This window comes from Trichoderma atroviride, chromosome 2 (genome assembly GCF_020647795.1).
Source record: "Trichoderma atroviride chromosome 2, complete sequence".
Classification (NCBI taxonomy): Eukaryota; Fungi; Ascomycota; class Sordariomycetes; order Hypocreales; family Hypocreaceae; genus Trichoderma; species Trichoderma atroviride.
The window spans coordinates 763870-791477 of record NC_089401.1 but is presented as its reverse complement, the minus strand read 5'-3'; the positions used below and the strand labels follow the sequence as shown (position 1 = coordinate 791477).

The 27608-nt window shown below is 44.3% G+C and overlaps 16 protein-coding genes across 17 annotated transcripts; 7 read left to right on the top strand and 9 right to left on the bottom strand.

Moving 5' to 3' along the window:
• Window positions 1–380: 380 nt before the first annotated feature.
• TrAtP1_002944 (uncharacterized protein) lies at window positions 381–658 on the top strand (the record flags this gene model as incomplete). The annotated part of the gene is made up of 2 exons (XM_066111683.1): window positions 381–419; window positions 467–658. The coding sequence occupies 2 exons, from the start codon at window positions 381–383 to the stop codon at window positions 656–658; spliced, it is 231 nt and encodes a 76-aa protein (XP_065967762.1).
• Window positions 659–770: 112 nt separating this feature from the next.
• TrAtP1_002943 (uncharacterized protein) lies at window positions 771–1203 on the top strand (the record flags this gene model as incomplete). The annotated part of the gene is made up of 2 exons (XM_066111682.1): window positions 771–900; window positions 950–1203. The coding sequence occupies 2 exons, from the start codon at window positions 771–773 to the stop codon at window positions 1201–1203; spliced, it is 384 nt and encodes a 127-aa protein (XP_065967761.1).
• A 1166-nt stretch (window positions 1204–2369) lies between these two features.
• TrAtP1_002942 (uncharacterized protein) lies at window positions 2370–3707 on the top strand. 2 transcript variants are annotated; one of them, XM_066111680.1, is made up of 3 exons: window positions 2370–2716; window positions 2765–3465; window positions 3511–3707. In XM_066111680.1, the coding sequence occupies exons 1-3, from the start codon at window positions 2421–2423 to the stop codon at window positions 3582–3584; spliced, it is 1071 nt and encodes a 356-aa protein (XP_065967759.1). In that variant the 5' UTR covers window positions 2370–2420; the 3' UTR covers window positions 3585–3707. The 2 variants fall into 2 exon arrangements, with proteins under 2 accessions (XP_065967759.1, XP_065967760.1); XM_066111681.1 differs by having other exon boundaries at window positions 2765–3707.
• A 17-nt stretch (window positions 3708–3724) lies between these two features.
• TrAtP1_002941 (uncharacterized protein) lies at window positions 3725–5700 on the bottom strand. Its single transcript, XM_066111679.1, has 2 exons — window positions 5194–5700; window positions 3725–5138 (listed from the first exon to the last, which is right to left on the bottom strand). Exons 1-2 carry the CDS (start codon window positions 5696–5698, stop codon window positions 3994–3996), a joined length of 1650 nt encoding a protein of 549 aa, XP_065967758.1. The 5' UTR covers window positions 5699–5700; the 3' UTR covers window positions 3725–3993.
• A 1144-nt stretch (window positions 5701–6844) lies between these two features.
• On the top strand, window positions 6845–7812 carry TrAtP1_002940 (uncharacterized protein; the record flags this gene model as incomplete). Its single annotated transcript, XM_066111678.1, has 2 exons — window positions 6845–7599; window positions 7680–7812. The coding sequence occupies 2 exons, from the start codon at window positions 6845–6847 to the stop codon at window positions 7810–7812; spliced, it is 888 nt and encodes a 295-aa protein (XP_065967757.1).
• Window positions 7813–8450: 638 nt separating this feature from the next.
• TrAtP1_002939 (uncharacterized protein) lies at window positions 8451–9686 on the bottom strand (the record flags this gene model as incomplete). Its single annotated transcript, XM_066111677.1, has 3 exons — window positions 8451–8699; window positions 8750–8794; window positions 9207–9686. 3 exons carry the CDS (start codon window positions 9684–9686, stop codon window positions 8451–8453), a joined length of 774 nt encoding a protein of 257 aa, XP_065967756.1.
• Window positions 9687–10144: 458 nt separating this feature from the next.
• TrAtP1_002938 (uncharacterized protein) lies at window positions 10145–11307 on the bottom strand. Its single transcript, XM_066111676.1, has 3 exons — window positions 10742–11307; window positions 10450–10680; window positions 10145–10391 (listed from the first exon to the last, which is right to left on the bottom strand). Exons 1-3 carry the CDS (start codon window positions 11270–11272, stop codon window positions 10230–10232), a joined length of 924 nt encoding a protein of 307 aa, XP_065967755.1. The 5' UTR covers window positions 11273–11307; the 3' UTR covers window positions 10145–10229.
• A 54-nt stretch (window positions 11308–11361) lies between these two features.
• On the bottom strand, window positions 11362–12064 carry TrAtP1_002937 (uncharacterized protein). The gene is made up of 2 exons (XM_066111675.1): window positions 11808–12064; window positions 11362–11758 (listed from the first exon to the last, which is right to left on the bottom strand). Exons 1-2 carry the CDS (start codon window positions 12030–12032, stop codon window positions 11654–11656), a joined length of 330 nt encoding a protein of 109 aa, XP_065967754.1. The 5' UTR covers window positions 12033–12064; the 3' UTR covers window positions 11362–11653.
• Window positions 12065–12534: 470 nt separating this feature from the next.
• On the bottom strand, window positions 12535–13197 carry TrAtP1_002936 (uncharacterized protein). The gene is made up of 2 exons (XM_066111674.1): window positions 12869–13197; window positions 12535–12819 (listed from the first exon to the last, which is right to left on the bottom strand). Exons 1-2 carry the CDS (start codon window positions 13103–13105, stop codon window positions 12685–12687), a joined length of 372 nt encoding a protein of 123 aa, XP_065967753.1. The 5' UTR covers window positions 13106–13197; the 3' UTR covers window positions 12535–12684.
• A 423-nt stretch (window positions 13198–13620) lies between these two features.
• On the top strand, window positions 13621–14690 carry TrAtP1_002935 (uncharacterized protein). The gene is made up of 2 exons (XM_066111673.1): window positions 13621–14025; window positions 14078–14690. The coding sequence occupies exons 1-2, from the start codon at window positions 13733–13735 to the stop codon at window positions 14574–14576; spliced, it is 792 nt and encodes a 263-aa protein (XP_065967752.1). The 5' UTR covers window positions 13621–13732; the 3' UTR covers window positions 14577–14690.
• Window positions 14691–15262: 572 nt separating this feature from the next.
• Window positions 15263–16308, bottom strand: TrAtP1_002934 (uncharacterized protein). Its single transcript, XM_066111672.1, has 2 exons — window positions 16073–16308; window positions 15263–16012 (listed from the first exon to the last, which is right to left on the bottom strand). The coding sequence occupies exons 1-2, from the start codon at window positions 16112–16114 to the stop codon at window positions 15608–15610; spliced, it is 447 nt and encodes a 148-aa protein (XP_065967751.1). The 5' UTR covers window positions 16115–16308; the 3' UTR covers window positions 15263–15607.
• Window positions 16309–16505: 197 nt separating this feature from the next.
• Window positions 16506–17665, bottom strand: TrAtP1_002933 (uncharacterized protein). The gene is made up of 2 exons (XM_066111671.1): window positions 16779–17665; window positions 16506–16719 (listed from the first exon to the last, which is right to left on the bottom strand). The coding sequence occupies exon 1, from the start codon at window positions 17534–17536 to the stop codon at window positions 16925–16927; it is 612 nt and encodes a 203-aa protein (XP_065967750.1). The 5' UTR covers window positions 17537–17665; the 3' UTR covers window positions 16506–16719; window positions 16779–16924.
• Window positions 17666–18671: 1006 nt separating this feature from the next.
• Window positions 18672–19673, bottom strand: TrAtP1_002932 (uncharacterized protein). The gene is made up of 2 exons (XM_066111670.1): window positions 19094–19673; window positions 18672–19048 (listed from the first exon to the last, which is right to left on the bottom strand). Exons 1-2 carry the CDS (start codon window positions 19378–19380, stop codon window positions 18805–18807), a joined length of 531 nt encoding a protein of 176 aa, XP_065967749.1. The 5' UTR covers window positions 19381–19673; the 3' UTR covers window positions 18672–18804.
• An 18-nt stretch (window positions 19674–19691) lies between these two features.
• On the top strand, window positions 19692–20920 carry TrAtP1_013327 (uncharacterized protein). The gene is made up of 3 exons (XM_066115870.1): window positions 19692–19873; window positions 19996–20160; window positions 20223–20920. The coding sequence occupies exons 1-3, from the start codon at window positions 19815–19817 to the stop codon at window positions 20809–20811; spliced, it is 813 nt and encodes a 270-aa protein (XP_065967748.1). The 5' UTR covers window positions 19692–19814; the 3' UTR covers window positions 20812–20920.
• A 102-nt stretch (window positions 20921–21022) lies between these two features.
• On the top strand, window positions 21023–21493 carry TrAtP1_002931 (uncharacterized protein; the record flags this gene model as incomplete). Its single annotated transcript, XM_066111669.1, has 2 exons — window positions 21023–21295; window positions 21377–21493. 2 exons carry the CDS (start codon window positions 21023–21025, stop codon window positions 21491–21493), a joined length of 390 nt encoding a protein of 129 aa, XP_065967747.1.
• A 2238-nt stretch (window positions 21494–23731) lies between these two features.
• TrAtP1_002930 (uncharacterized protein) lies at window positions 23732–25062 on the bottom strand (the record flags this gene model as incomplete). Its single annotated transcript, XM_066111668.1, has 3 exons — window positions 23732–24325; window positions 24398–24773; window positions 24857–25062. 3 exons carry the CDS (start codon window positions 25060–25062, stop codon window positions 23732–23734), a joined length of 1176 nt encoding a protein of 391 aa, XP_065967746.1.
• Window positions 25063–27608: the final 2546 nt, after the last annotated feature.

The following is a 27608-nucleotide window of genomic DNA, read 5'->3' as shown; positions in this document are numbered from 1 at the left end:
AGACTGGGATTGCGTGGCAATCGATGAATGGCTACGGGAACATGGAAGCTGAACCCTCGCTCTTCTTAGCGTGATGCAAGGTTGCATGCTCAGGGTTAAAAGCGACCCGCTTCAGGTTACCTGGACCTGATTTTACTTGGGGGCCAAACCATCGCCAGAAAGGATTGCGTGTAAGGTGTGTCAGTAGGCGGAGGTGGGAAATGAGACAGGAAATGAGACTCTCGTGTTACCGAGCATGGATGTATGCCTAAACGACCTGGGTAAATAACAAGGAAAATGCTTCAAAATATAGCGTCAAGGTCTATATAAAGCTACACTCGATTCCATGTAACAGCGGTCGGAATTCCTGCAGAATACTACCACGCAGACATCTTGTGATAATGTCTTTTCCAACGTCTCAAGTTGAAGAAAGTCTCGGGGTATGGTAGACAATTTTAATCGTTGTGCAGAAAACTAACACTATCAGGTCACCGCACTGGGCGGACCAAACGCTGAAGTATCTCAAATCCGCACCACCATACAGATTCGGATTGAGGACGGCTGGATTGAATGGAGTGTGCATACACATACGTATGAGAAAGGAGGGCGCAATTATGAGACATATGCATCAGGAAAGCTGCAGGGAAGCAAAAAGGATGTACTTGTATTAACGCATTAGCTACTGCACTTTAGCGCAGAAATGCATTGATAGTGCTCGCAAAAGCAACGAGAGAAGAGTTTTGGATCATTGTGGGATGAGCATATAAGGGGTCTATCCCTCAAGCGATAACATGAGAGACTACAAACGTTCCTTACACAGACTTCCATACTTCGTCATGGACAACGTGACCCCCTTCTTTACACTCATCGCAAAGTCTTTCAAAGATGATTATGTGGTTTTACCAAGACATTATGGGCTTTGTAAGGGGTACACTTTGCCTAAAAGAAGTTAATTTCGCTGACCGGCTAGGCTCACACTGGACGACTACTAAACCACTTCCGGTAGGATATAATGCAACGAAAGAGAAAGAGGTATTGAAGGAATGGGGAGGACTCGATTGGAACGAAGATGAAAGAGTAGAAAGAGTGTACATTTGTTATGTAGTATCGAAAGAAGTGAGGAGAGAGATATTGACAAAGGTTTTGGTTATCGCAGATCAGCTAGCAAAAGCCGGGGACCCTCAAGCCAGATCATATCCTATTGATTACTATATAAAACAATAATCAGATATATCGTCCGAGGCTTCTGTTTCTCAATCTCATGATTTGACCGGTTATTCTGGCGTGAATGGGATAAATTGCAAGCTCGACTTCCTACCGGTGGGTCTACGGGCGTACAATGAGCAAATATGAGATGTCTCATGTGCCCAAAATTAAACAGTGTGACCACAAGCTATGCAGGGAACTTTTGCAACTGTTGCGTGGATTTAGCGGATTTTAGGAATATCATAAGCCGAGAGGGGGCGGACACGTGTGGAGTTTCATGAGCCTAGAACCGCAGAGTCTACGCAATAGTCCCATAAGACTTAAGAACCATATGCGTCTCGTGAGACTAATGACCACACGGGAACTTTTGCGTTAGTTGGTGGTTTTAGCGGCCTTTCGAATCTCATAAGCCGGGAGAGTGCGGATTATGCAAGGATTAATGAGCCCTGAAGAGCAGGGATTTTTTTCAATAGTCTCAAATGCATCTCATGAGATGGAGGCCACATGGGAACTTTTGCTGTTATTGCGAATGAGCCCATTTGGACTCATGTCTTATGAATCAGCTCCGTAATGTTTATGAGCAATTTTCTTCGCGACTAGTGTGAGCCTACATTTGCTTAGTAGCCCAATCAAATTTAGGGATAATGGCGACGATACTGGTCACCAGTTGACGAGATCCTTGTCTCGCAAACCCATTGCCACTTGGTCCTTTCTAGACCGTGACGTATTTAATAAGTCATTCAACTTAGATGAGCTGAGAATCAGGGGAGATGTGGATGGGTGGGTCTCATGCACTTCTGTAGCCCAGTTCAAGTCACAGAAAATTGATTGATGAGGGTGTGTGGGATGGAATAATTATGCTGGAGTGTTGCGTGTCGAGCGGTTAATCTCACGCACTTACTGCTTTACAGCGCTGGCACGCTACGCACGCAATAAGACCGTACTTGTTATTTGTGTAAGACCTTTATACGATTGTACTTGTACAGTAAAGCTCTCTAGCGCCTTTGACTTGTTGGCTCTTCAGAAGACGAGGATGGTATCATTATTTTTATCTCTGGGAAATGGAAATGATATATGTGCACAGAAGATACGTACTCTTCGCCTGACTTGGCAGAGGATGAGACATTCAATAAATTATAAAGAGCGTGGTTCTCTGTGATTTCTTGACACAATGATATCCAATCCATTCCCTACACAGACTTCAGCGGTTTGCAAATACACACTACTTCAGTATTATGGGCGCGCGGCTCTCCACTATGATTTCTCAATCTACTGAAGAAAGCCATGTAAAATGGTTTATGCTTCCACGCCCCGAAGGCACCTTTGCTTCTCTTATACTCCAAAATCTCCGTGGTAATGACGACTGGCACAAATTAAAGGCTCCCGCATTTTATGGGCCAGAAAATGAGTGGAAAGGTGTCAGCAAAGAGTCTCCACAAACAAGGGACGAGCTTCATATTATCTCTCTTAACAGCCAGGAGATTGGATATGAAGTTGAAGACTGTTCGGTTTTAACTGAGTTTGGCCCTGGGTGAGTTGTAGCACTGGTATGGTGTATTCATGATTCTAACATCGACAGTGATGGGAACAAAACGATAGAGATACTGAAATTGTGTAAAAATATAAAAGTTTATCGAATGGTGGACGAGGATGTCAAGGCCATGTCGGAGCTTGCAGCAAGGATAATCGAGCTTTACCCTCGCCTTGACATTGAATGCTGGCAAGGGCCATTTGAATCAGCTCCAAGTTACGCTACCGATCAGCGCCTTCATCTTGGACACGTGCTGTCGTTAGGATCTTCCCTCTTGAACGACTTGCCGGAAGTGAACAACAAATTATTGCGGGATTTGGCCTCAATTACAGACAAAATAATCATAGGTCAAGACGGAAATATGGACGAGGACAGTGTCCGCTCCGCGTATGATACAGACGCGTTCCGTGATTTCATCGAGAAAGGTCGTGGTGAGCTGGATAACATGTTGAATAGTATCGATCGCAACCCAGAACGCGCCGTACTTAAGGATGAAGGATGGCAGCGGAATGTTCGCATCGTCCACGAGCCTGCTTTCCATGTGGTGTGGCAATTAGTGGCTACGAAAATCATGGAGTTCATCTTCCACGAGGATGCACCCGGTGAACAAAAGAGAGTGCGCATCGAAAAAAACACGGAACTCAACATATTTAAGGCCTATAAGTACAACCAGCAATCTATTGATGTCATGGCTGCCCAAGCTGGCTACGAGAGATCAGCTACATATGAAGCTCCTCAGACTGGGTCTTGTGAGTTGACGCAAAGTAAACTTGACGCTCGCTAATACCGCATAGGTCTTCACATTCTTGTGCCCCTTCGTGACGACATGGTGGCTCGCCTCACGACTGTCAAGGATATTGGTGTCTAGGATCTTAGGAAGCTGAAAGTTGAAACCTTACATCTCTCTTTTTGAGTTAATATAAACCGTCTACCAAGTTAGTAGTGCATCAACGTTAGATATGGCCTCAAACATCGAGATTGTGATTCATATAATTTGCGTGTTTCCCTCGCCATTCTACCACTCCTAGTAGCAGCCAAAAAAAAATAAAAAATTCTTTATTGCACACTACAGGCTTGGATATATCAACACAAACAAGAGTTGCGCTATACTTTGTTATATGAGTATACAATTTTTGAGCACTATATGTAACAACTGCTTTGCAATAACGAAACTCTTTCCCCCCCAGGCGCCACCTCAAGAAAACAATGTAATGGAAACCAATCATCGTACATGTTGCGTGTCAACTATATGCCTCTTTTAACTCCAGTGATCAACCTTAAATCGAGGTGAGTTTCAATAATTTCCAGTTTACATCCGCCAGGAAGGACGCCGAGGTAGGTGGCATTACATAGCTATCGTAAGCTCGTGGGGAGTTTACATGTCCAAAATCCCCAAGCCCTTCTTCCAGCGCGTGCTGTGATAGCCGTCTTCGCTTATGTTTTTGCTCATAAGTTGCTTCATCCGGTGTGAAAAACCTCGACGCTCCGTCTTCTTCATGTGTATCTGGGATCGAGCTATCCTCTGCAGGTCGCGCCCTTTTAGATGGGTCACCAGAAGGGCGCCGTGTCGACTGACCATGCATACTTATCGAACTCGGTACGAAAGAATATGCCATCCGGGCGTTGATAAGCGATGCCGTGCTCGGTGTAGTTGGTTCAGTTTCAAGAGCGAAAAATTGATCCCTCAGCGGCATTTCGGCAGCCATATTCTCGATACAGCACATTTCGTAATGATGCCGCAAGGCATTGCGATCGACATAGGCCCCCAAGGCGGCTTTACGTCCATGGTAATCGCAAATGACATCGTAGGGCATAAAAGCGCGGATCTGCAGCGTATCTGGGTGGATAGAGAATAGCCTGGAGTCGAAGAGTTCATGGAAGTGGCTCAGTAAAAGAATCCCATTGCTGAAAGCCCAGGTTGATTCCCAAGACTTAAGCAGACGCTGTGGACTAAGCTCGAGGTCATCATTGCTCTGAGGATCAAGGAGGGGATCGGGATATAGATGATAGTGCTGTTGGGGGACGATGTGGCATGCCTGTAGGGCAGGGCCGATGGCAGGGCTGTAACACCAAGTTCGGCCCTTCCCTGATACAGCGCACTGCCGAGCGAACGTAAGAAGGGACGAGCGAAATTTCGCGATAGTCTGACGGAAGTCGGGTGGGTTATTCATATTGGGCGGCGCCACCATGTTGGCTAAAGATTCCTCTTCATGCATGGGCAGCTGGCCTGACTCAGAGTTCTTATCAGGGGACACAGAGCCGGATGCGGAGCGCTTAGAGGGTGATCGTGAGCTTCTGGTTCCTGTCGCTCTCTTTCGAAGTGGCAAAGAAGAAATTCGAGGATCGGTCGAGGACACTTTGGGGGGGAGATAGCGGGGCTCCCTGCGGCGTATAGGGAGCGGGATGTGCTGCGCGCAGCCGCCTTAGATATAATTAGCTGGCAGGACAGAATATTATTCCAGCTCCTTAAAGCGAACCTTCAAGATGTGATGCCAGTGGAGCAGTGCTCGGTAGGCCACAGGAGCGGTGCCGAACAAGGCGAAAACGTATAATGGGTGGCTCTTCTATGTTCGTTGGCAATGCAGGTGGAGGAGGAGGCACCAGCTGATCAAGATCGCTAGTTACAATGGTGGTAAGGGGAGCAGACGCCTCGCCTGGAGGTAGATTCACGTAGTCGGTAAATGCAAAGGCAAGGTTATCCCAGGGACCATCATATTCATCCTGGCCGTGAGTTTGTCCATGAATCTGAGATATACTATTTGGTATGTCGAAGCACAAACGCATCTCGGTCAAGACGTCGCGGTATGTAATATCGAAACCATCGAGTCGGAATAGGCCAGCAAATCGGACACCAGCGGACGTGGCTAAAAAATGGGTATTCCATCCAGATACGCGCATCGGCGGTGTTACAGACGCGTTCGACATGGTGATGGTGGTGTTGGTGGCGGTGGTGAGGCAGCAACGGTCTAATAGCCGTGACATGGGGATGTTCATGGAAGAGAAATTAAACACTGGCTAAATGTTTGTCACGAGAGCCCGCTCATGATACTAGTAGTTGGCGGGGTAACTACATTAATCCGCGTACCTAAGGCTCTGCACTGCACGTGTTACCACGGGCAAAAGCTACGCCAGTACCTCTGCCCGAAACAGTCATAGCTGACATCCAGAAAATTATCTCAACTGGCTGCCGAAATTGCAATATACAACAATTCACAACACTGGGATAGATGCCTTACAATGCTTTAATATGCTACCAATACTAGTAACTAAATGCATTTTAGTATAATTACATAAGGCGTATAAAAGAGACGCAAGGAAGTATACTGCAATTGCTAGTAATAGATGCCTCCAATATGACGAAATTTCTTCAGCAAAATAAGTAAATGTGTGTGCAGTAACTGGTAATTACGCGGTCGTGGATTATTTTATGACTAGTAACTAAAGCGCAAGAAAAATGCATAGTGACTGGTAGCAAATTATAAGAAAAGCATGTAGTGGCTGGTAATTGATGTTTCCTTCTTGCTGTAGTTGCTGGTATCTACGGGTGGCCAGCAACTCCCCCGCTGAAAGTTACTAGGAGCCTAGGCGTACTAGTAACCTAAACTTAAGAATATTGTATATTGCTGGTCACTCAATGATCCATTACGCTTATGTTGCTGGTTACTCAATGATCCATTCCGCTCATGTTGCTGGTTACTGTGCCGCTCAATGCTTCAATAGCCGCCGGCCCCCCCTGTTCCTTGCGTATTAGTTGCCAGCCACCAAACACACATCTCTAATTATAGCAGCATTACAGCCCACAGTGGCAGGTGCAGGTTGCCAGTACCTTCGCGGCTGCCCGGCTAATTATAAGGCTAGTATTAAATTTAAGACACGCGCAAACATAAAGATACCAGTAACTATTCGCAGTTTTATTTTAGTACACTCAGAAGATTGGGTAGGCCCATATATCTAGTTTAGGTACCTAGGTCAAATTAAGGCGCGACGAAATTTAATACTCCCAGCAACTTCACTGCACCACATTCGCTCTCCTATATAAATAAAACCTCTTATACATATGTCACGTACAGATCCATGAAATAACGCTTATTTTACCAGAATTCATTAGCAATAAGAATCTTTGTCACAATGGCTTCCACCCACATCCCTAATATGAGCGTTAACGCTATATCTGAAGTCGTCAAAAAGCTCAGTATAAGTGACGTTAATATACTGAAGCAAAACTTTCCGTTTAGCAAAGCTTTGGATGCTAGCTGCCAAGATCGAATGAATCCTCTCAAATATCTTTCCACTACCTTTCCATATCCGGCCACACTCATGTCTGTCATGTTTGACGTTGGCGGTGTTTTTGGCGGGTACCGCGCCTTGGAATTTACTATTCCAGGCTCAGCTCCGCCGAATGCCCGCTGGGAGCTCATTATTCCAGGCTACAAGGAGTCTGTGGCGGATAGCATCACCGCTTTGAGCATCAACGGCGTTACTTGGGAACTATTTGGACAGGACATCATTGACGATTTACAAACAAATGGTGTTGTAATCGTCAGCAGAAGAAAGATGATCGCCTTAAGCACCTGGGCGCATGCCCCTCTAGAGAGACCGACATATCTTCTAGGGGAGAAGCTATATTCCGTTTTACGCCAAATTGACATGGAATTTTATATGGATGAGATTAAATCCAGCAGTTTTACAATAATTCTTCAAAAGGATGGGGAAATTGATATTTTCCCAAGCGATGAGACTCACGATTTCGAGGATACGACCTACGAAGATGCCCTTGGCCAGCCTTTCAGTGTTCTGCACGGAACAATCTCCACGCCCCGCGGAGTCGAGCAAATAGACCTGATTATAGGCTGTTACAACAAAGGAATCACGGGCTGTATGGAGTTTGTGAAGAACTATTACGCCAGCCATTTACAGGCATTCATCGGGGGTTGGTGTGCAGCTCACATGTACTACCAACAAGCCAGTCTCAAACAATCGATACTCTGGGAACCCACAGCAAATTACAGCACTGTCAATGGCGGGCGAACAATGGGAAAGTATCAGAATACAAGCTTTACGTTTACCCAGGCAAATACTTCAGCCACCAAGATTAGAAGATTTGGCGATAACGAGTCTCTTTTTTTGGACTACGGAGAAATATGGCGATCCTTCATATCTCAACATAATTATGAGATATTGGCTCGCTGGCTTGACGATAGACGAAAAAATTTGCACAGCATATACTGGGTAGAATGTGGAGGTAGAATCTTGAGCATCAACAGCGATTGGGAGCAGAGTTTTCGGAAGTGCAATAAAACGTTTACAGAACATATTTCAGAGTTTCCGGGGCATCAAAAAAGGCGTTTGGGTAACATGGTATCATTAGATGCCCAGAGTCCCGACGCAATGAGATGCAAGGGCTTTCAAAGCTCAGTTGGAAGGGATGTGATGAAGCAAGGCTGGCAGATGATTGTGCTAGCAAGATCCGGAACGGTGTGTTGCAATCTTTATGATGCAACCCCTTGGTCCTGGGTATTGTGATTTATAAAGCGGGAGAGAGTTCATCTTAATGTATAATAATAGTTACATAGTTTTGTGTTTCATTGAAAGTATTTATATTACGTTTACAAATATCCTCCCATTCGGAGAACTTGGTATGCCAAGTTTGAGCTTGTGTATGCAAACCTATCAGTTGTGCTATTCAATTTATTTTTCTTGAAGTGAAATTGTTATAAGATATTTTAGTTCTCAATCAATACTTCTGTCTCTTGGTGCGTTGCGTTTCTGCTGGTTGATATAGCTCCCGTTTTTTCAGCAGATGCATTGGAGCTTCTGATAATTCTCCCATTGCCCATGCATTATTAAAGGCTTCAACTGTATGGAGCCTAACCATATCCAAATCGTATTCTCCAAGTGGGATCGAAAGATCGAGCATGCGCATACAAGCATGTCCAATTACAGTAAGCCCACAGTTTTGGCTATCATTCTCCCTTATTCCATACTAGTCAAGTTAGTCAAATCCGTTAATAATTTCATGAGAAGAGCGCTTACCTTGACAGCATATCTAAATGTTGGGAATTGATTCATACACGCATCCTGATGCAAGTTAGCTTGAATCTGTAAAACTTATAGCTTAACTTACCCTAACATTGACTCTGCTTCTCGTAGTGCATACGGGATCATAATGATATATATAACAATCCCTGATATTGACTTCAAGAAGACTATAACCGTTGTTGCAATGGCGGAGTGGAAAAAAATAAACTTGACGAGGGAAAGTTTCCGCTCCGTCACGAATGGCCATCTGTTTCGCCGCTCTTTCCAACGGACGACGAAGAGTGTGATGAAAAGAGATTGGCGAGCCCACTCGAACTCCAGGCAGCTTGGCAAGAAGGTGTAAGCAGGCGGTGAGTATGTCGATGTCCAAGTGCTTATTTGGTGCGAGTGTTTCTAACGAATCCACGCTGAATTTGTGCCCTGTACTCTTCAAGAGAAGTCGACCACTAACCGATGATTGGCGAATGTTAACAATGAATTCATTGAAGTAGGCGAGCATATTATGTTCCGTTATAGCACCTTCTCCGGTCGGCTCAGGCTCAGAACTCGAAGATTCAGACTCTGATGGCGGGTCATTCAGCCTTTCGGAGTGGACGAGTCCATCATGTTCCGTATTAGCACCTTCGGTCGTCGATTCAGTCTCAGTATCGACCGATTCATCAGAACTCGAAGATTTAGAATCTGCCCATAGGTTATGCAGCTCTTTAGCAAGATAATCAGCCGCAAGATTCAGGTGAGTGGCAAATGACTCTATCCGAGATTGCTCATCCTTCGTTCGCTGTCGTATGATGTCCCTGAGTCTGGTGAATAGATCCATTCCATTAGATGAAGTGTCCGTATTGATTTGAAGAATATTCTCAATTATTCCAGCTAGCTTTTCTTGCATTTGTGGAAGCTGGACGCTGTCATCCAGTACAGATGATGAGAACATGGTGGGAAAAGGTATGAAATGTTTGGTGAGAAGAAGAGTTTGAGATTTATGCTGAGATTGCTTGAAGAGATGATGAATGGAAGAAAGAAAAAAACTTTCTTTGGAGGGGAGGAATCCTGCCTTATATACCTACTGATGGTGGGTGGCGGAGTCATTTCTTTCAGGCCGCAGCTTTCAGGCCAGTAGTAGGTGTTTGAGCAGCCGCTCACATCTCCAGTCACCAATATTTGTCTCAGGATCTGGTCTCCCTCTTATCACAAGGCTATCTGCCGCGCTTTGTGTCGAGGAAGGGGCTTAGCATCATAATAATAGGATATACCATTCTCGTTTCGTACAGTTCATTTGTGCCCAGTTACTTGTCCTTCCAAGCTTCATATGGCAGATAGTGGATCTCTTTTACCTGTTGTTTCTAATTATTGCAGATATCCAAGATATGACATGCTTCAGGCTGGTCTATTGCATCCGTATATTCCGGCTTTATGAGTACTATCTATTGCAAGTGACCCACAAGAAGATATCCAACGCCCCGTACAAGTAAATGACTTAGTGAGATGAACATGTTCGATTAATGTAATTATAGTTGAAGGCATCCAATATCCCAATCAAATGAAATGCAGTAGCGGAGACAACTAGTATATGAAAGAGTTGATGGGAGGAGCCATATATATCGAATCGACCTGGAAATTGTTTCTCAGGAAATTTGGTCTATAGATTAGAGTATTAGAACTAATTGTCTTATTAAACACTCAAGATATATACTTACAATATAAAATAAAGCCCCAAGGAAAAGAAAACCCCCTTCAATTAAATAATAAAACATTCCAGATTGTTTTATCATTTGCAACCAGCCAAACATCTTAATTCCGTGTATTAAAGGCGCAAAGCCGGAAAACCCTGTCCCTATAAATACAAGGGCACGGAAAACACGGAATCCTTTACCTTGGAAATAGGTGGTTACCATGATAAAAATAGAAAATAAACCAAGAACTCCAATCTATCAAGTAAAGTCAATATCATATATAAGTAAAAGAGCGTGGCATATTATACTAACTTACCATTGACCAGTAAATCTTACGCTCTAACGGTTCACACCAAAAGACCATATATATTCCTGATATAAAGTCACCTAATTCTAAAACTACTATGCCCACTAGGTCGAATTGCAGACATAATTGTTCAATATTAGAAGAATGGTTCATTAAGGTGTGATATATTGTTGATAGCCCAAAGCAGATGATAACGGTAATAAGAAAGAAGCTGAAGATAAAAATATCAACAATAGTAATACTGGAGTATTGAATTTGGAGATACTGTAAAAAATACCACGCGCCAAGTAAAAAGATAATTGTTGGTACCAGATGAGAATATATGTTAACAGATTCATTGTGAATATATAACCAGCTGCGGAATGAGTCCCAACCCGAGCCTGAGATTGAGCGGTAGCCATGAATAATGAATTCGTTGTCTTGATGCCATTCTGGTAGTTGATCAAATGAGAGAAGCACTTTGCGTGCCTCCTCCGTCCCCCCTTCTGTGTGCGCCATTGCTGGCTGCGGGGGATGTGGAAGACGGGGAGTAGATGCCATGGTTGTTGCTTTGCTCGTAAAGTAAGAGATGAAAGAATAGGGAAGTAGGAGAATAGGAGAATGGAGAATGACAAATGGGGGACGGGGAACGGGGTTTTATAGTTGCATTATTTCTTACACTGCGCCTTTCACCTTTCTTCTTGCCGCTCCAACACGCCAGCCCTAACTTTATGACTCATGCTAGGTAATTTAATTGAACCTCTGCCTTGCAGCCAACCACATTGCGTTACTAACCGCCCACTTATCAAGAAATTCCTTTGTCAATCCCGCACATATATCGGTGGGGCAAAGGAAGTCGGTCTTATCGGTGCCAACTGTGTCTGTATTCTGTTATAACCTTTTTACAGTACATTGCATGCTATCGCCGTAAGAGAAATCATTTCAGCCCATCTGTTTATAATTTGATCCTGCCTTATCCATTTCATTTCGCCACGGTGCTTGTGGCGCAGTAGCAGTCACAGGAGTTTCTGGGATAGCTCCATATAACTGGTGAACCATTAGCAGAGACCATTTATGCTTAGAATACTCTAATTACTTGTTTATCAATCGATTTGATTAATAATTTGTTATACATCATGAGCCGAGCAACTCTGCCGTCAATTTGTGGGAGCGTGTGTGACATTTCAATGATTTCCTCCCGAATCAGGCTGAATGCGAGATGAAACTGCTCAAGTTCGTGTCTTATAGCTGAGAGACTAACATTTTTGTCATCAAGAGGAATAAAATAGAACTCCTCTTTAGTTGTGGTAGCGCTGGCCATGGTAGAAGAATGCGTTATATGGATTGTAAGAGTCGATGGATGATGAGCTTGCTAGTGCTTCAACGAGTCTTTTATATTCGTACCAAGGCTTAAAAAAATTCCAATCTAATAATAGATAATCATCAGTTATTCACTGATCTAAATTTAGATAGGCGCTTTGCTCGGGCTTTTGTCTCAAAAGGATCATTCTCCGGGCGGAGACAATGACAAGTGGATTAATCAGTTTGCGGTCGAGCGACCGGCCAGGAAATTCTTTGCAACGGGAAGGAATTCAATCTTGATTTTATGTCTCTATAAGGAGTAAAGGAAAAGCACTGGCTACTGCATGGCACACTTGTATTAATGCTTCATTTAGAAACAGATTCTAAGTAAATGGCATACCAGTGCCTAGTTGTATGTGTGCTTGCTCTAGAGATTGGATGTTCACAGTATCACAATTCCTCTTTCTTCTAATCATTCTACCCGAAGGTTACAGTTTGATCACACAAAGCGTTCTTTATCGTACTAGAATGAAATGTTTATAATATGCTAACCGCTAGAGACATAAATGACTTTTTGGTTGGCGAATGCAAATACCATGCGACTTCTAGATATTTATTTCTCTGTAGCAACACAATAGAAATGAGGCCAGTTAACCTTACACATCCAAGTATTAGAGTTCACTTGTTTTACCAGCATCTTCTGTCTCGTGCTTCGTGTTTTCCGGAGATGAATCTTCATTTTCGCAGCGTTGTTCCTGGCTCGCATTCTGATGCTCTCTGAGACACGGTGATTTAGAAAAGGTAATCTGCAACGAGTAAGTAAGAGTTGAATAGATGCTCCAAGGGAAACCATACAGTTTGGCGCGTTGACGTGATCTCCGCGAGTAGTTTCTCCATCTTGGTGTAGGATTCACCAAGTTGGGCCATCAACTGATCTTTCATTAATTGTTCTGTCTCGATCCTTGCTTCACGAATTCGATCCATATCTTCTTCCAGGTCTTTCAAAAGCTCATCTCTTTGATACAAAGGCGGAGTTGTCTCCGTCTGCACCGTTTTGTCGTTGGAAGGGTCCATTTGGTTACTGAGTCTCATATAGTAAGTAATGTTGATGGGAAGTCCGAGCGGTAAAAACGGGATGAAAGGTTAGAGAATTTTGGCAGTAAATAAACCGGAGTGGATTATACGATATCCGAGGTAAGAAATGAATTTTGCCGCCCAGGTCGGCATTATCTCATTTTTTTATGCCTGATGCCCACTTCTCTAAGCGGGGTACGCACGCAGTCGTAGTTATATCACATTCTGCCAGCGAATGAGATGAACGCATTGTCGACTTTGGCGCCGGGCAGACACAGTCTCTCGGGCGTAGTAGGCCGCCGTGGCCGTGGTGGCCGTGGTGGAGCTCATCGCGGAGTCCGCTGCCCGCACGGAGTTCCCACCTAAGGATCGTCGACAGTGGATATCCCGAAATTAGGCGGCGTAAAGGGAACATGGAGCCGAGGGTGTAGACGTAGTTTGCTGCGAAAAGAGGAGGTTAGTATGCGCTAGCGTCTTCTTAAAGAAGGAAGGAAGGAAAGCGTCGGCGGTATCATGAGTATCTTCGCTTAAATGTTACGTTACGGCTCCATGAATACTTAATTCTACCATAATCTGGGATCTGTCCTTCCAAATTAGCAAAACTGCAGCTCTCTAAGCAAAAACAAAAAGTTCCTAACAAAGACAATGGCTTTTCTTATCCCAACGTTTGACCAGCTTTTGGAACAACTAGGCTACGGCACTTCATCTCGCCCTCAATCTGAAGGTTTCCAGAAGGGAGTGGAGAGGTTTGTACGTGAATTTATTTCTTCTGATGGTGAGAGAGGCATCGATCTTCGCAATTGGTTTGTCTTTAAAGACGCCTTCGACGACATGGCCAGATTATTCCTAGACGACTTGGGAGGCGGACGGCGTTTTTGGCCCGACAGGGACACCACAGCATCTCCCCTACGTCTAAAATATACTACTGATCAGGCGGAGTAAGTGAAAACAAGACATTGAAGATATTTTAACGGACCTAATGCGCAAAAGGATACACAGCATTATGACTCAACTATTTTTTCGAGCTATCAATACGAACCCGCCCTATAAGCTACAAATGGACCAAGACTTCCGCTCTTCTTTTACTTCACGAGCAAACAAAGACTATGCCGAGAACGTGAACAAAATTTCCAAGTTCACATACACTGTATGGAAGGCTACTAGTTCGGTTATATTCGTTTCCGACTGGCAACCTCAGGACGGCTTTCAGGTCGGCTCTTTGAGAGGGCTTATGAGCAGGCTGCCAGGGGCGCGTGATGCAACAGGTATCAGAATCTCAATGAAAGGTCCTGGATTCTTCATTACTCAGTCATGCTTCGGAGAAGATGACTTTGATCGACTGATGGGCCAATCTGCCAAGCAAATTGACCGGTGTCTGGCTCTTGGTGTGGATAGTGGGCTCGATGGCTACGGTCTTCATACTGATTTCATCCTTCTCACCGGACAGAAGCCATCCTCGCGGTGGATATTTAGTGGCAGAGGATACTAAGAGAAAGAATCTTTATTGCATTAGATATAATGCTTTGCGTATCATACGCTCCCACGTTAGAGTCTAGCTGCTTTGGGAATATTTTTAATTACATATATTTAATCGGCTGCCTAGATTCTGCTCGTGCCGTGTGCGTGAAATATCTTGCAATGTGCCTCATGGAGCCAGTTGATGCAACTCGCTAGATCCACGCCGCCAGGTTCACTAGTATGCGTGATCAACTTATGATACACGTTTCTGGAGCTAAGACAGATGGTGGGGGATGCAGTACTAAGTTCGATTTGTGGAAAGGGCTTTGGACATTGACGTGTAGGCATACTGTTGACTCGGATAACGCTAATGAAGTAAAACAGGTACGGCGCGTAGGGCCTTGATAGCCGATGAGCATAATATTGATAAGTGCCTGGAACTTGCTTACTGAAAGAGCCGGATGGTCCCACGAGCCTTGGGCTAGTTAGCGAGGCAGTGTGGAACGTGGGAAATCACTTCGTATAATCCTTGTACTTGCTGTGACGAGCTTGCATGAATTGGCGCTAAGACACGGGCGATCCGATCTCTCGGGACAAGCCTAGCCTCCGTAAGTAAGGCTCCGCCTAGTCCGCGTCGACACACCGTCATGTGAGGCGAATTAGGAAAACCCGCTACAAACATTGCAGCTGAGGTTTTTTTCTCTCATCCACTCAGCATCTACGACCAACATGCATACCATTGACTGGGATTATGAATCAACGCGACAGGCGGATTTATGTTTTTGAGGAATGTGCGTCGCCCCTAACATGACAATGCACACAGTATAGTGATTAACATCATGTACTGGGTGCGGAGCAAAGGTTCCTCGCGTCCGAGTCAGGCAGACTTGACAACGGCGCGCGGCCCTGCTCCGGTCGCTAAAGGCTTAATTTGAAAGTTGGTGGCGAACATCCACAGCGATTACAAGCACTTCAGCATTCAAGTAACCATTTATTGGACCCCCCCAAAAACCGCTTCTTGATTGCTACACGACGTTGACTACAGCATTTGACTTCCTAACGCTAAAATTTAAGCATTCGAAGAAAAAATGCTTTATAGGTATTCTTTGCGTTTTGGGCCTGGCATACCCCTGACGGTGACCATATCATGAATTCCCTGCCGTCAAACTTGACATGATGATTCATGCTTTCCTTGGTGTATGGATTATACGGCCATTGAGCATTCTGGTATTGCACACCATCCCTGACTGTATGTGGGTGGTCAAGAGTAATACCGATACCGTTTAGCTGTCTAGCTATAAAAAACATGTATTTCCGAGGACCATAGATGTTCAAAGACACGACGTTTCCCTCTGTTAAGACCAAGGATAGCTGAATGTTTGGAACCGATATAACTTCCATTTGTTTGATAGTGGATGAATGGAGCCGTATTCCCATGGGCGTCTGAATGACCCGGGGTAGCTCGATCTAATTGCTCTCTATTAATAAAACACGAATGCCAAGTTTGGGAGTAACAGTAAATCTTACGGAGCCGTAACAAACGATGTCTTCGTTCGACTTGGAACTCATTGTGTTCTCATGTGCTATTGTAATATCGTGATGATGTTAAAGGATTAATTTAGTACTTGTAACTAAAAGGCTGGGAAGAGAATTATATAGGGATAAAAGAGCAACCGAGAACAGCAATTTACGCGTTTAATCCCTTGATGTTAATATTAAGACTGTTTTAATTTAACCAGTGTTGAATTTTAGGACCAATATACAACTAATTTTAGAGAGCCAATGAGAAGAGCTGTTAAAGCGCCAACATGCATTTTATGGATCAGTTCTATTTACATCATCTGAGGGCGCCTGTAGCCCGCATGTATGTAACTCCTACGTAATCACAACAGCCGAGAAATAAAGAGGAAGGAAAAAAACAAAGAATCTAGATTAATCAGCAATACATAGTTAGCGAGCTGTTGGTCATATTGAACTGTGTCTGGAACTTTTGCGTAGTCTGTAAGAGTGGATACATGGACTTTCTACAGCAAGGACTAGAGCCAACAGCGAGCGGAGTCATCCAAGAGAAATGGTGCGGAACTAAGTGAAAACACTAGCCCAAGAAAAGCAAATCAGACTGTCCTTGATTAACTCGGTGGCGAAAATGGATTTCCGATTAAAGAATCCATTGACTTTGCAAATGAGTTAATGGAAGCAAGAAAGTCGGTCGGTATACGGAGATAGTACTAACGAGATGATGGATAATACGTATTTAATGAACATTTATATGTGGGGAACCATTCTAAGAGAAGTAACAAATAACTGCCTAAGTACATGTAGATGTATATAGCACCGCTAGTGATTTAGCATCCGTTGACGAGTAATTCGTTATCGGCACTACTCTGTCCGCTGCCGTCTTGTGGGCGGGGCCCCTCCTATCTCTAGGTCTAGCTTTCTCTTCCGGTTCCCCGTTACAATTTCGTTTTCTTCATCAGTTGTTGGTTCTTGATCGTCATCCGATGAAGATGAGTAGCTTGAGCAGCTCAAAAGAGGTGGCGGAAGCTGAAGTGGAGATGGCGTTCTGAGAATGTCCAATGCTTGTGGAGAGGCCATTAATTGCCCCATTGAGCCTGAAACCGGGTAGGGCGTGTACTCCAGACGCGGGCTTTCTTCAAGATGTAGCACAACCCCATGGCTAGCCATGCTTGGAAGGTGGAGATCGGCGCGGATGCTCAGCCATGGGCCTTGGGGGACCATGAGCTGAGAGCAAGGATGAAAAGTCAAAGCCACGTAAGGGATCATAACGGCATCCACAATCTGCGGCTCAAGAGCGGAAAAGTCATGAGATACAGGAGACGGATACCAGAAGCTAATTCCGCCCTGCTCATCGGTGAATGATTCCAGCTTCATAGTATGGTTGCGAAACCGGTTGCGGCAGTCCAAGGTAACACGAACTCCCTGAACTCCATGACCATAAGCATCAACGACTTTGCAGGTAATAGGTGCCATAATGTCTGGTGTACAAGAGGTATCTCAATGAAGGAACTTTTTTTAATTCTTGTTTGCGTGTGTGTTTATTTATGAAAGAGCATTTAATTGAAACTTAAAGACATTAGTATTTCAAGAAGACCTCAAGCTATATGTAGCTTCCAGTATTTATAAGAAGTTAGAAAGGCCTCTTCTAACTTGCCTAAGCGGTTTTATTTAAGGCAGGATTAATTTTAATACTGCAGCATTTTGTGTTGAATTTTGAGCATTGCAAGCGCTTGCTAGCCCCGGCGGTTATACTGATTGACTCAGAAGAAAACTTGGCAGCACTTTCTCAGGCCAGACATCGGGCATCCCACAGGTATGTCTCCACCCAGCAGTTCAGTAAAACTCGGGATTACGACTTTTACTACGGATTCATGGGGCTTGCTCTCGGCGGTTTAGTGGAGCTTCGGCGATGGAAGACCACCGGTGGCTGTATGGGGCACCGGTTCACAGGCAATCCATTCCGGCTCCTTGAGTGGACCGTATCAACCAACATGAAGATGGGAAGCACCCGCTCAAGTCACAGCGGAGATTGCGAAATTGGTAGGCAATATTTAGATGTATTACGTCTTAATTAAGATCTTCGTAAGTCCTAAATTAAGTCCTCCTCGCTGTCGCTAAATGCCGCACATGGTTGTACGGGTTCATTCATTAGATCCACCCCCATCGAACTGATTAAACTTTTGCTGCTTTCCACTGCAGAATAATATTCTTGAAAGGCTGAAAGAACTTTCCGAGTTACCCGGGCAGAATCTTCATGCTGTCGTGTAATGTAACGCTGGTACTCTGTCATTTGTTGCTGTAGTCGAGTAATCCTTTCGCTTGCCTTTCGCAAGGCGTAGCGCAACGTTTCATTCTGTTGCTTCAAATGCGTGTTTTGCTGGTTCAAAGATGAACATTGCTGGCTTTCTAGAGTCATAGGAGCTGGTGACCCTTTCATTTGCGGAAGCGGAGGAAGAGGCTTCTCTGACTTTTGCATTGTAAACTTTCTGAGCATAACAATGGCTAAGGGGCGTGGAAGTTTGCAGGGGAAGGGGTTCAGAGTGTATATAGTATAGAGGCATATATTAGAATGAGCTTTTGTATGCACACGAACTTGGATAAGAATTGTATCTCTAATTCTAAATGACGTGCTGAGGGGAAGCTCTGCTTTATATAAAGAATGTGAACGTTTAGGTACGGCGGCTCCTAGATTGCTATTACTAGCTATGTAAATTCTTGGCCGTGTATTTCTTGTGTAGGCCCTATGAATTATGCCCTGCGTCCACCTCCCCTAGAACATGGCAGCCAAAAAGTTGAAGCAGTAGGGCTTTGGTAAATCCCTTTACGCTTTTCTTTAAATCGTTCATGACATCCATAAACTCTTCTCTGCTAGGAATATTCCCTAGCGATGCGATCATATGAGTGTTTAGCTGAATTATTCGGCTATTTCCGGTGGAAACCGCAGTCTCCAGGGCATCGAGACGGGATGTTATTCCCATTAGCATCCTAAAACGTTAGCTTTGGCATCAACTAAGAGGATAGAGCTCTCACCATTTTATATCCTCGGTTGATGTGTAGTTGTTCAAGGCATTGAGATTGTCATCTATTCCAATCCCGCCAGTGTTGGGCATCAACTGATCAAGGAATGCAAATGCATTGCAATTTGGACAAGACGCTTGATCACTAGAGTTTCGATGCGTGCAGCCTTGACATCCCGGAGTCGCCATGTGAGGGGATTCTGACTTGGCCGTAATTTTTTCGGAGTCAGGCCGAGGTTTGTTGTCTTTGAAGAATCCTGCACTCGAGATGGGCATCTTATCGGAGTGGCGATATTCCATGTTGCAAAGGTTTCAGTCGATTGGTGGTTGTTAGGTAGCTGTAAGCACTGTCGACGTTCAAGTGTGTGTTCGATTGATGCACTGTTCGGTTTGACTGCCCAGAGGAATTAGTGAAACTGAGCCCGACTTTCAGCGGCTTAAGTAGGCGCAATTTAGCGCCAGGAGCAACTGTTACAGAGCGCTGGAGGTCAAATTTAATCACCAAGCGCTAAGTGCCCTAAATATAACCCTGGTGTTTTTATATTAGGCCTGATTTACTGAAATTTAGAACCGTGCATCCAGATCAATGTCTCCTTAATGCACGTTCAAATGGTACATAATGTTAACGGTAGGATGTTGATAAAACCTTGCAGGGCGCCCATTGCACTCCTACATGTGAACTAGACTATCCAAAGAAATCCCAATTCAGTATAACCATCTACCAAATTTTCAATATGAACGCCACCGGCCTAATTCTTGTTCTATTCGCGCTATTCGCTTACCCGGCGTTGATGTATGAAACAAAATATTTTTCAGACTCATCAATTATGCTTCATATTGGGACCTCCAATATCTCACTGAAGTAATACCGAGACATAAGTAGAAAAGCGTTCAATGAAGCTAAACTTGCGTCAGGCTGGACATAGAATTAAAATCATCGTGTGAGATAGGCTGGCCGTGTGTTAGTCCCGATGTTCCATTATTGGCGCTTGCCCTTGAGCCTCCAATAAACTGTGGAGGCGATGAAGACTCCTGCTCTGCACTTATGAACGACCGCAATGAGAAAATCGGCGCTTTCTGGTGCGACCTTGCCGAGCTTTCTCATAATTGATGCGGGCGGCTGCTAACACCTCCAAATACAGGCGATGCATGGTCGAAGATCCGCAGCACAGTCATACTCCATCAGTAGGCGTGTGTGTGGCTCTATCTACGGCGCAAGGCACGATGTCTCTACAGACACGAACAACGACAATCGCGCACAAGGCGTATTCACATGCTACAATCGACGAGAGGCCAATTACAGTTACCACTTCTAGTACGAGCTCCCCCGAAAGCAGCGCGAATCCATCCTTGTGGTCCGGCGAGTCATGGAAAACCTTGTTTACGGAACCTCTGGAGCGCATGTCTTTACACACCGCTGGCACAGGGGGTTTTCGGTGGACTGCGGGGCCATGGATCAATCGTACGAGCAGTAGCTTCCCACTAGCTACGGTGTACGCCACCGGGTATTTGAATCACACGTCTAGACCGTCGCTATCACCAACAGTGAAAACGGAGGTCTCCGGACCTGGTTTGGTCCTAGCAACCCTTTCAGAAGAACAACCAACAGCATTTACTAGCTTGAAACCCACCAAAGACGTATCTCGTACTAATGCAGCGATTAAAGCCAACAAGTCAAGCATGCTGATTGTGTTACTTGTTATGGCCCTAGTCTGTGCGGTATTGCTGTAGGATGACCCTCTGCTGCTGGCCGCTGTAGAATTGCTGGGAGGCTGGGGTTGCAAGAGAGCGGACGCAGGCTTTTATGCAAATGTACTGTATTTAGCAAGAGTATGTAGGGGCTAATATTTACATTAAGTATAAATATGGCACATCTTCCAATGTTCTCATTTTGAACATTACATACAACATATACAATATATTCTCTAATCTTATACCCATCATGTCTATGGAACAGCTCCCGCCCCTCCGTCCGAGCCAAGACCAGCGTCCAGACAGCTGCGATCCTCGAGAAAACAACCAACCGAGACTTACGCTTGTACTAGATTCATGGCCTGCACGCTCAGACCGCCACGAATCTTCAAGCCGCTCCAGAGGCGATAAAGCATCCTACCTATTTTGGCATAAAGAGCTGGAAGAATTTCGCCAAGAATTTCGTCAACAGTTTCGCAATGTCAGGGAGGAGATGCACCAATTGTTTGCTGCAGTGGACGAAGTGAAAAGTGTCTTAAATAACCATGTACACTGCGTCTCTACTCAATGAACTAAACATACATATACTAACAATTGAGTGCAGTATGCCAAACGCTACCCCGGTGAAAACGGAAACTCTTTTCTGCCGCCCAAGCCTTCAACGCCTACCAACAGTCCTACCACACCCCAAGCGATGGAAGACTGGGAAAGACTTGCATAGGAAACTTTTGGACTCTTTTTAGTTTAAGATTACTACTTTTTCCTGAAGTCTTCAGGGTTTAGAATAATCGGCACAGGGTAAACCTAGCTACAAGTTAATACACAGATCAATGGTTACTGCCGAAGTTGATGGATAATACCTACTTCATCCAAGGTTGAAGGAGGAATATACCCGTTTGAGTACTGCCACATCTGATTATTTCGCTTATTTCTTATGGCAATATAAACGTCGACGCCGCAGTCTTTATAAAGATCATGTGCTTTCCGTAAAATAGTTGCACGTCTTTTTGTGAATTGGCTCGATCGCCGTCTACAGGCTATTCGGAGCTTTTCTGCAGATTTTTTTCGCAAAAGGGCTTCCTTCGACATCTGGCTCTGAAGGGCTGCCCCTTTGTTCAAAGTGGTGGGATTTGTGCAGTGGCTATAAAAGTACAGAGGCTGTTAGCTTCAGTTATAGTGTATAGGTAGGAGTAGCAAATGAACCTACTTGTTGCAAGCCATCGTGCGGTAAAACCAATCGCGCTTGTATGCTGTCGGGCCTGTAATCTCACTAGCAGACTCAGTTGTTGTTAAGTAAAATAAAAACGTTACTACTGGTCAACAGCTGCTTGGTTGGAATTGAAACAATGGCCGCCTCTCATTACGTATGTATTCATTTTATACCTGTCGGATATGTATACCTAGCTAGCTGTTGACAGCATAAGCGCTGGCGCTTGCCGTGCGCATCCACTAAGGTCCGCCTGTAATCACCTGCAGGCGTCAACAGTTTAAATTTAATACCATTGATTGCGATCATTGAGGGCATGCTCTTAAATTAGAACGTCAAGTCCTAATATTAAGATGCAACCGCTGCCTGCTTAATATTAATAGTGGCTGCCTCATAGAACAAATAGATATAAATACTTACACAGTCCCGAGCTCAGTGTCGCTACTAATATTCTTTTGTTAATCTCCATCTTCAAAATGGCGCTCATAATGGCTACTAATATGCTGCCAATTGCAATGGATGTGGACATAGATATAGATCTCAGAGCGAAGCAACTGGAGATCAAGCATGAAGGCTCTCCAATGTATCATACATCAAAAATTATTATTGACACTAATTTACTTGCGCCAATAATACGGCAGAATGCATTACAATTTTTTGAAACCCATCAACGGGACATATATGCTTTTTGGTCATGGTTGTCCCGCAAAACTCATCTTCCAATAAATGCTGTCCCAGGCGATGGGACCACTCTAGATGCGCTGGCAGCTATCGATGGCGTAATTCTAGCCCAGCACGATTGCAGCTGGAAATTGAGACTTGCATACGTGCAATTGATAAGGTTGACGACTGCGCTGAAATCCCTGATAGTGAAAGGGTCCAGGCGTGGGCGGCTGCGCAGGACTGTCGGTAAAGGAAACACCAGCATTCTTATTGATATCTACGTCAAAGCGCAAAGAGATCCATTGCACCCCTCGGCTTTGCGACAAAATGTCCAAAAACGCCTGAGGCTCGCCAGACGCTGGGCAGACCTCTTAGGGGGGGTCGATTTTTCTTGCCGCCGCTTACTGTAGTAAGGCAGATGCAATCGTGTAAGTAGACATACGATTTTATTGCCACCTTTCAGGCTTAATCTAAGCTAATATCTTCATCTTTAGAAAAGATTTCTCTGTCACTAACGAACGGATTAAGTTTATCGCTAGTCATGCGTTGCAAGCCTGCGTAGAACATTTGCCAAAAGATTCACGGAGCTCGATGTTCTCAAATAGCTATCTAGATGATTGGAATGAAGTGCTGATGGATGGATGAAAGATCAATATGTACTTGTATGAACCTTGATTAATCACGCGTAATATGTTTGTCTAGGGATCTTGGAATTGACAGGCACAATTCGTAGTTCAGTGCGACCGGCAATTGAAGCCTACAAATGTTTTATTTGATGGATGATAGTGGGTTTTCATCATGCTGCCATTTATACATGCAACTGTATTGGAATTTGTATGTATTTACTGGATGTTATTTGGTAGATGACGCTATTGATGAGCGGGATTTGGTGGATGGCAGGAGGTTTGGTGGATGGCAGGTTTGATGGATGGCAGGCCCTGTCATCCATTAATACAAGCTTAGACCGATAGAACTTATCTCCGGCCCAAATGTAAGTAGAGAAAGTTTCATCAACTTGTAGTCAAGATAATAGTACTCTATTCGCTATGTTTCAAGGTTTCTATATTGAACAAATTTGCTTTAAATCTATCAATTGATGGAGTCAATGCTTTCCTGTACCTCTCCACTCATACCATCTGGCAGATCTGGAGGAGTTCGCGGCCCATCGTCTGATGGGCTTGGAAATGACTCGACAATCTCGGTTCCATTGGCTCTAGAATGTGCCTGTGGCTGCATTCGTAGCGCTTCTTGCCGGGCGCTTTCTTGTCGGGCGCTTTCTTGGCGAGCTGCTTCTATCTCAGCCGTTGCTTTAATAGCTGCCTGTTGTTTCTGCCTAAATTTCTCTCTGGCATCTTGTTCCTCTTTTGATACAATGTTGCGACGATCCTTTTCGTCCGCTTTGAATGCTTCTTCTCTTTGAGCTGCTTCCTCTCTTGGAAGTAATTTTCTTATTGCGCTCATTGCCTTTTCTATTCGCAAGTTTGCGCCATTGTGACGACCTTTTTCTACTTTTTCGTTTACGCGGCGACGATTCAGCTCTATGAGACGCAATTCTTTCATTAGGTCGACATCTTCCCTCCCATCTATTTTATCTTGAAGTACTGCTTCTATTTTTTGCGCCGCCTCTTCATTAATCGCTTTTCGCTCTGCGGCCGTAGCTTTCAATTCTGCCCCGTCATCCCGCTTTTTTTCAGAAATAATTTCATTTACGGCGAGTGTATTTTGTGTACGTTGACGAATTTTATCTCGACTCACTCTTGTATCTTCCTCGAAAGTTCCCTGTTGTTCTTCAGATATTGAATACAAGGTGGTTGAGGTTGCTAATGTTGGAGGTACCAATGGTTCTGGCTGTGGAAGCACAGAATCACGCGAGGGAGTTGGATTAGCGAGGATGATATCTGTAACAAATGACGATCCAGTATTTAAGCTGTTAGAATATGTTCCAGCTGCTTGTTGCTGCTGTTCTTCTTCTGGTTGTTGCATCTCATATAGGTTATCGTGCACAGACTCTGACTGCTGAATGTCCATATCAATGGTCAAAGTGGAGTGTCTAGCTGGAATTTGGTGTATGTTTGCCAGCTCGTCGAATAAAGACTGTCTGGCTGGGTTATTGACAATGCGATTTATTGCCCTGGGAAGATTGCCAGACTTATGTAGTCCTGATGCTTTAGACTTGCCATTCGCTGCCGCTCGTCTTTTTTTATTTTAGTTGACCGAATTGCCTTCCCGCTGGTAGTGTTTCCTTCAGCGTCTCTCAGTTCTATGTCGTTGCTATATCCATCTTCGACGTCGTCCATATCATCATCATCTTCATAACTCTCCTCGACAGAGGAAAAGGGGACATTGAGTTGACTTAAATCGACGCTTTCAAACATCAAAAGTGATAAATCTTCGAAAGTGCCGAAGAAAGCGCTTAGCATATCTCCCTGAATTTGTAAAGGACTAGGAAAGTCAACTTTCTGTAATGCTGCCGAATAGAGCTGAGGAATAAATGACGCGTCTGCTAGTAGTTCAAAAACCTGAAAAGGGGGCTTGCCTCCGCGCCAAATTTCTAGACGAGAGACCGATATGTATCTCAGCAAGAGTGGTTCAAGATCTGCTCGCCGTCGAATTTTCTCATTGTCATATCCTAAATTCCAAGCAGTTGTACAAAGTAGCGCTTGAAAGCTTTCATCGGGCGTTATGCCCACCCATCCCCCTCCCTTGTCCAACAGTGGAGATTCGGATGATAAATGCGGAAAATATCTAAGAGCTGTCATAAGGAGCTGTAAGAAACACAGCTTTGATGCATTTGGCGTCTCTCTCATTTGCACGAACTTTTCCTGACTGATTTGTATACTTTTGCGGTTGGGAGTCCAGTGCGTTTTCAGGTTATCGTAAAGACTCGACTTGCTTCGTGTAATACTATTTCGCTGAAGTCTATGATTCTTAGGTTTGATCTCGATATATTTTTCCAGTATTTTAATACCGATGGTTATATACTTCATGTTGGCGTGAAATGTTGCAATACTCGGGACGACTCCAGGTATTGATAGCACATTCCTCATAAGATCATCCCTAATTCCCTCAGAGGAAATGTTCCTAAAGATAGTTCCTTTTTTAAACATGCGTTGAACAAATTTCTGGTCACGGATAGACCATCTCAATGACCGATATTGAAGTTGAAGTACGGTGTCTTCATCAAGGAGATGCTTTAGAGATTCGTGACCTCGGAAAATTTCTGAATACACATTCTTTATGTGCTTTAAATAGTTAATAATAAGTTCGTCACTATGCGCAGCCAGATGTTTGGCCCAATTCCCTAGCTGTAGCCCGGACCACAAACCAGGAAAAGGCAGGAGCTCATCCATGGCGCTTATTATTGCCGGACGACCAAGCATGAGAGACAGATGATGCTTCTTTGGTGGAGACAGCTCGTTCATCCACTCTTGGGCTACGTCGAAATTCTTTTGATGAATGAAGTATCTCATAGTCCGAAATATTTCCCCGTCGGATAACTTCCTCTGGCGGGCTGTAAATCTGATTAATAGAGGTAGAAGGATATTGTATTTAAAGTTACTCACGGGGTGGAATGCAACATATCTGGATCATACACTTGAAATCGTTGCCGTACAACTCCTTTGCTGGGTTCAAAGAGCTTTCATTCAAGAAGCAGAAGATCCCATTCTTCTTCAAGACTGCCGTGGCATCTTGTGAGGGGATAAGAGCCGATCGAACGGAATCCCAATTCAGGACTCGCCGAATTTCATTATACAGTATAGGACCAACGTGTCCTACTATTTTATGGTCTGAGTTTTGTAGTATACCCTCGAAATTCGAAATCAAGATCCCACTATCGGTTTCGTTGTCGTTATTGTCTTGAGATTTAAAAAGAGATAGTTGTACTTGAACATTGCCTTCGATGTATCTTATTGGGACAGCCATTATTGAATAAAGATAATTACAATGTCTTTTCAAGCTCTTCGCACTTCTTGGTTAAATGGGATGAAGTTCAAGTTCCAATACCGGGTAGAGCTGTGGACTAGTGTTCAAGCCTTAGTGCAGTACGATTATAGAACAGAACATTGGAAGCTACAAGTGCGCTGGCCAAAAACCTATACAGACTTCTTCTCGCTGCAATGCTTATTTAAGTACAATAAGAGCGTTCTAATTAATGACCACGTCTTAAATTAGGTAGCCTTAGTAAAAAACAAAGCATGCACCTTAATTTTAAGACACGCGCCACAAAAGTGCTAAAGTAAGAACCAGTATGTACCTAGCCTACGTCTGGTAAGTAGGTGCCTAACAGCAGGCGCTTAGTACCTAGATATAGCAGAGTAGCCTCGCTTTGGCTCGCCTGGCACTTGCTTTGAATGCCAAAATATATACCGTCAAGTAAAGTAAAATATTCTAAAGTGTTCGTCAGTGTAATATAAAGATATTGTTTTAATTCTCTAGTGGTAGTTTTCTCATTTTGCAACCAGACTATCGCCATGAGCTTGCGCACGCTAATCGAGCTGAAAGCCAGTGCACCTGGTTTGCCAGGCCCCTACTTGCAAGAAAACCTGGCTCCTTATAGAGCAATAGATGCCTTGGAAACCAACAAACTCCAAGTCGTGACTGTCATAGGGGGGGCTACGAAAAAGAAAACTTATTCTACGCTATTTTGGGCTCAGCAGACAATCGGCTGCAGAATATTCGGTGGCTCTTGGCCATCAGCCTGGGAATTCTAATACGATATTCCTAGACTGCGAGCTACACTTGCAGCCAGACTCATCAATTAAAAAAATCAACGGCGGCTACCAGCCAGGCCACTTGCGATACCACTTGCTACAGCAACCAGTGGTGGATACGGCTCATGATCTTGCGTACTCGCTTTACTATAACGCCCTATCCCTTTTCAGCGATATAATAGTACTCTTTGTCTCCGACATTGGCGGGTTAGAAAGAGTGATCGATATTCTTTGTTATTGGATGCGAGAAGGGA